General features: G+C 49.8%; 1 protein-coding gene across 1 annotated transcript; it reads left to right on the top strand.

The window, feature by feature from the left end:
- The first annotated feature begins 574 nt into the window (after positions 1-574).
- CKS2 (CDC28 protein kinase regulatory subunit 2) lies at positions 575-3,353 on the top strand. The gene is made up of 3 exons (XM_021530434.3): positions 575-808; positions 1,588-1,715; positions 2,647-3,353. Exons 1-3 carry the CDS (start codon positions 750-752, stop codon positions 2,697-2,699), a joined length of 240 nt encoding a protein of 79 aa, XP_021386109.1. The 5' UTR covers positions 575-749; the 3' UTR covers positions 2,700-3,353.
- The last annotated feature ends 697 nt before the right edge of the window (positions 3,354-4,050 follow it).

The raw sequence follows: 4,050 nt of genomic DNA, 5'->3' as shown, positions 1-4,050 counted from the left end.
TTCTCTGGGTAAGGATGTTTGCAAACTGAGGTGCTGCCCGCAGTTCCCACCCTGCTCTGTGGACACCTGCACCCTAGGACACGGCAGCAGATACCCAGGGGTAAACTATTTTAGAGTGAACATGACGCTCACTTAAAAGGGCGAAGGCATCACTCTTTCGCTACCCTGAAATAAGCAGAACCTTTGGACACCGGGGCCAGGACGGAGCCCAGCCGAGCCCCACCAAGCCGGGCAGGGCAAGGCCAGGCCGGGCTGAGGGGAGCAGCGCGCAGCGACGGCGCTGAGCGCCGGGCCGAGCTGCGCATGCGCGAGCTGGGCGCAGGCCTCGCCGCTGGCCAGTCAGCAGCGCCCGCGCCCGCCCCGCCCGCCCCGCTGACCAATCAGCGGCGCCCCGCCCGCCCCGCTGACCAATCAGCGGCGCCCCGCCCGCCCCGCTGACCAATCAGCGGCGCCCCGCCCGCCCCGCCTCCCCGCTTCGTGCCCGCGCCGCCGCTCCGCCCGAGCGCCGCCGCCCGTTACGTACCTCCCGCCGCGGCCGCCGGGGATTGGTCGGGAGCGGCGAGCGCGCGCGTCACGCGGCGGCGGGCTCGGGAGTGGCGGCACGCGATTGGCCGGCCCGGCGGCAGCCAATGGGAGCCGAGGCCCTGGATTCAAACGGGGCGCGGCGCGAGAGGCGGCGGTTAGTGCACGCGCAGCCGTGAGGGGAACCAGAGCCATTGTTGGTGCCGCTGCTCCTGCTGCCGCCCGCCATGGCCCACAAGCAGATCTACTACTCCAACAAGTACTCCGACGAGCAGTACGAGTACCGGTAAGAAGCTGTAGGGGTGAGGAAGAGCTGTTCCGTAGGAGGGCAGCTCGGCCGGGCGCCTTGGCTGGCGTGTGCGGGCCGCTCTCCGGGAGTGAGGCGGCTCCGCCGGGACAACGGCGCCAGAGAAGGCGCAGGGCCACCGGGAAGGGGCTGTGCCGAGCCTCTCCATGGGGACTTTCCGCGTGGTTCGGACTGGCGGGACGAAGTGGGGGAGTGACCGAGTGCTGTTATCGGTAGGCGCAGATGGCTCGGTGAGCGGCCAGCACCAGCCCTGAGCGCAGGGCGATGGCGGAGGGGCGGCACCCGCTGCGCTGAGTCCGGGGAAGGGGTTATGGCAGGGCCCGGGATGGGGCAGCGACGTCCCCTACCGACGGGGAATTGCTGAAGTTTAAGTCTTCTAGACTTAGTATTACAAATGCTTTAGAAGTCCAAAGTTCTTATTTTTCAAGTGACTGATATATCAGCCTGTTGCCAGGAGTGCATGCTTCTCTGAGTGTATAGTCATTGAATTCCGAAGGGGTTCGAATTTCATCTAGAAGACAATTTGCCTTCCAGTATGCGGTTCCTTTACAGATGTAACGTTTAATAGTCATAAGTAACTTTAAACTGGGTTCTGGGATGGATTTCATAATCAGATTCATGCCAAGAGTCGGTACTCCTGTTTTCTTTATAGGCGAAGGGAGTATTCATAACATGCTTACTATCTTTCTGTGCAGATCTGTTCTAGTTTTCTAGTGCGCAGCATTTTGTGTGTGTGTTTAATAATTAAATCTCTACAGACATGTGATGCTTCCACGAGAACTTTCGAAACAAGTGCCAAAATCTCATCTGATGTCTGAAGAAGAGTGGAGACGACTTGGTGTTCAGCAGAGTCTTGGCTGGGTTCACTATATGATCCATGAGCCAGGTGAGCACATATGAACAGTATTAGACAAATGAAAAAGTCAAATGTCAGACTGGAGATTGCTCCTGCCTCTGCCCATAGAACCAGGCTTTTTATGAGTTCTTAAACAACATGAGCATGCAGAGACTGAAACAAAGTTAATATAGCAGCATATTTTTAAATCGTAAAGCTGACACACCTACTTTTTTGTAGACCAACTTAATAGATGCTCATGTAGACAAGGTCCTGTATTAATCTGAAAATTCTAGAGAATAGTATTAACTCTAGCTGTAGAACCTCCTGAAAAGTCAGTTTCAGTTAATGGGGTGCGAAGCCCTCAGGCCCGTACTAGCTGGGATGTTGGTATTGTGGGAACAGCTTCAGGGCTTGTAGCATTGACAAGCCTGGCTAAAAAGTAACAGGTTGATTGATACATTGCAGCAGCAGGAAGTTACGAGTTTCTGAAGAATCAGGTGAAGAAATTAGCATAGCCTTCCCGTGTTTTATCTTATTTGGGTAACTGATATTTTGGATTTTTTTTGGAGGCATTTAAAATTAAGAAGACTGATAATGTAAGCTGGCTGTATTAGCCAAAGTGAGTTTTGTTGGTGTTTGAAATGTGCCTAACAGACAGTATCAGCAGTTTGTTAGTTTAAGTTACAGTAACAGTGTTTATCACACAGCCTAATGTAATGAGATACTATAAAATAGTCTGTATTTTCCCAGTACTTCCCTCCTGTAAGGATCTTAAATTTATGATACTAGCAGCATTGGGTATAAGAATAAAAACTTGACTGTTGTAAGAGTACTGCAAACTTGGTATGTTAATATTACATGTGGGGCCATACTTAGGCTTTCTAATTATTTATTTGAAACTAAGCCTCTAAACTAAGTTCAAGAGTAAAGAAATTAAGGTTTGGACAAACTGACACTTTGTTCAATTTTCTTTCTGCAGAACCGCATATTCTGCTCTTCAGAAGACCACTTCCAAAGGATGAGCAGAAATAAGCCGTGGCCTTTGGAATCTTCTGGAACTATGTATATGAGTGTATATATGTTGGTAGTATTCAGTGAATACTTTTGATTTACAAAACTTACATCCAAACCTGTGCATGAGCTGTATTATTCACAGCAACAAAGCTCAGTTGAATGCAATTCCAAACAGGCTGCTATGATGTTCAAAGAATTATTATCTTTTACTGTTAATGGAAGTGCCTCTCTGAATTAAATTGTGTTGTTTGTGTTGCATGTTCTAATTAGCTCATGACTTGGTGTTTTTGCACTCATATTTTCTGCTGTAGTGTACTATGTTCAAATCCAGTAGCTTAACTGTTGAGTAGTAAGTAGGCTTAAGAAATAAACTGTTAAATGTTTCATGAAACATAAGTGTCTAGAGTTGTGATTTGTGGGTCTCGGATTCAGTCAGTCAGAAATGGAGTGTTTCTAGCCAGGCAGAAGCCTGGGAAAGAGTTGTAGAAGAATGTAAATAATTCATTATCTGTCTTGTTATTCACATTGTTCATAGTTAAGTTCTAGCACTGCATCAAGCACGCTGCACCAATGGTGTGGTTGTTTTCACTTCAGGACAGTGGAGTTGGTCCTCACAAAGCTCTGTGTAAAGAGCGATGCGTTTGAATAAACCGCAGTTTTACTCTCAGCAGCCTTCTGAGTCGTTCCCGTCCTGCCTCAACAGTGATTTAATGGACAAAACAAATATTCATTGTCTAATATTTTTTAAAAGTGCCTACTTCAAAAAACAAAACTCATTTTATAAACTTGGTATAAACTTGGGCTTGAGTAGTACTCAATATTTAAAAGGGCTTTTTAGACTCCTTTGTTCAACTTTACCAACACATGTTAATTTTTGCTCTGGGCTTTTAGCCTGCTCTTCCTGTCTTGCATCCAAACTGTCACTGTGGTTCTGTATATTGAGTAACTCTTAAGAGTAATGGGTTCATATCAAAGGCAAACTGCATCATGGTTGTGCACAATTTGGAAGGCCAACAAAAGCAGGGCCTTCATCGAACGACACACAAGAAAAGTATGTGCTCGTGTGTCAAGGAGACAGACCAAGTAAGTAACCTGGAGAGTTTGGAGGAGAAGAACCCTCGTGGTCTTTCCTCCAAAAGCTGCTAGAACTGTCTGTCTCAAGTGCTGGTGTGACCAGGCCTGGCTAGGGCGGGCCTGCCCGAGTCTGAAGCAAGCGCCTTCGCTAGCGCTGCTGTGAGCTGCTGCTGAGCCGTGCTTAGCCCGGGGCGCGCTCCCTGCAGCCCCGGGCGGCGGCCGGCGCTGCCCGCGTCCCGAGGGCCGGGCCGCCCGTGCCGCGCGCGGCCGCGGCGTCATCGCCCCGCGCCGGGCG

This window comes from Lonchura striata, chromosome Z, assembly GCF_046129695.1.
Source record: "Lonchura striata isolate bLonStr1 chromosome Z, bLonStr1.mat, whole genome shotgun sequence".
NCBI lineage: Eukaryota > Metazoa > Chordata > Aves > Passeriformes > Estrildidae > Lonchura > Lonchura striata.
Note: the sequence above shows the minus strand (reverse complement) of the source record. Positions and strands in the feature narration are given on the sequence as shown.

Excerpts from the sequence above, each read along its gene's own strand:
- CKS2 (XM_021530434.3), top strand. The coding sequence starts at position 750 with ATGGCCCACAAGCAGATCTACTACTCCAACAAGTACTCCGACGAGCAG. Across the intron at positions 809-1,587 it reads GACGAGCAGTACGAGTACCG|ACATGTGATGCTTCCACGAG; the intron begins GTAAGAAGCTGT and ends AAATCTCTACAG. Across the intron at positions 1,716-2,646 it reads CTATATGATCCATGAGCCAG|AACCGCATATTCTGCTCTTC; the intron begins GTGAGCACATAT and ends TTCTTTCTGCAG.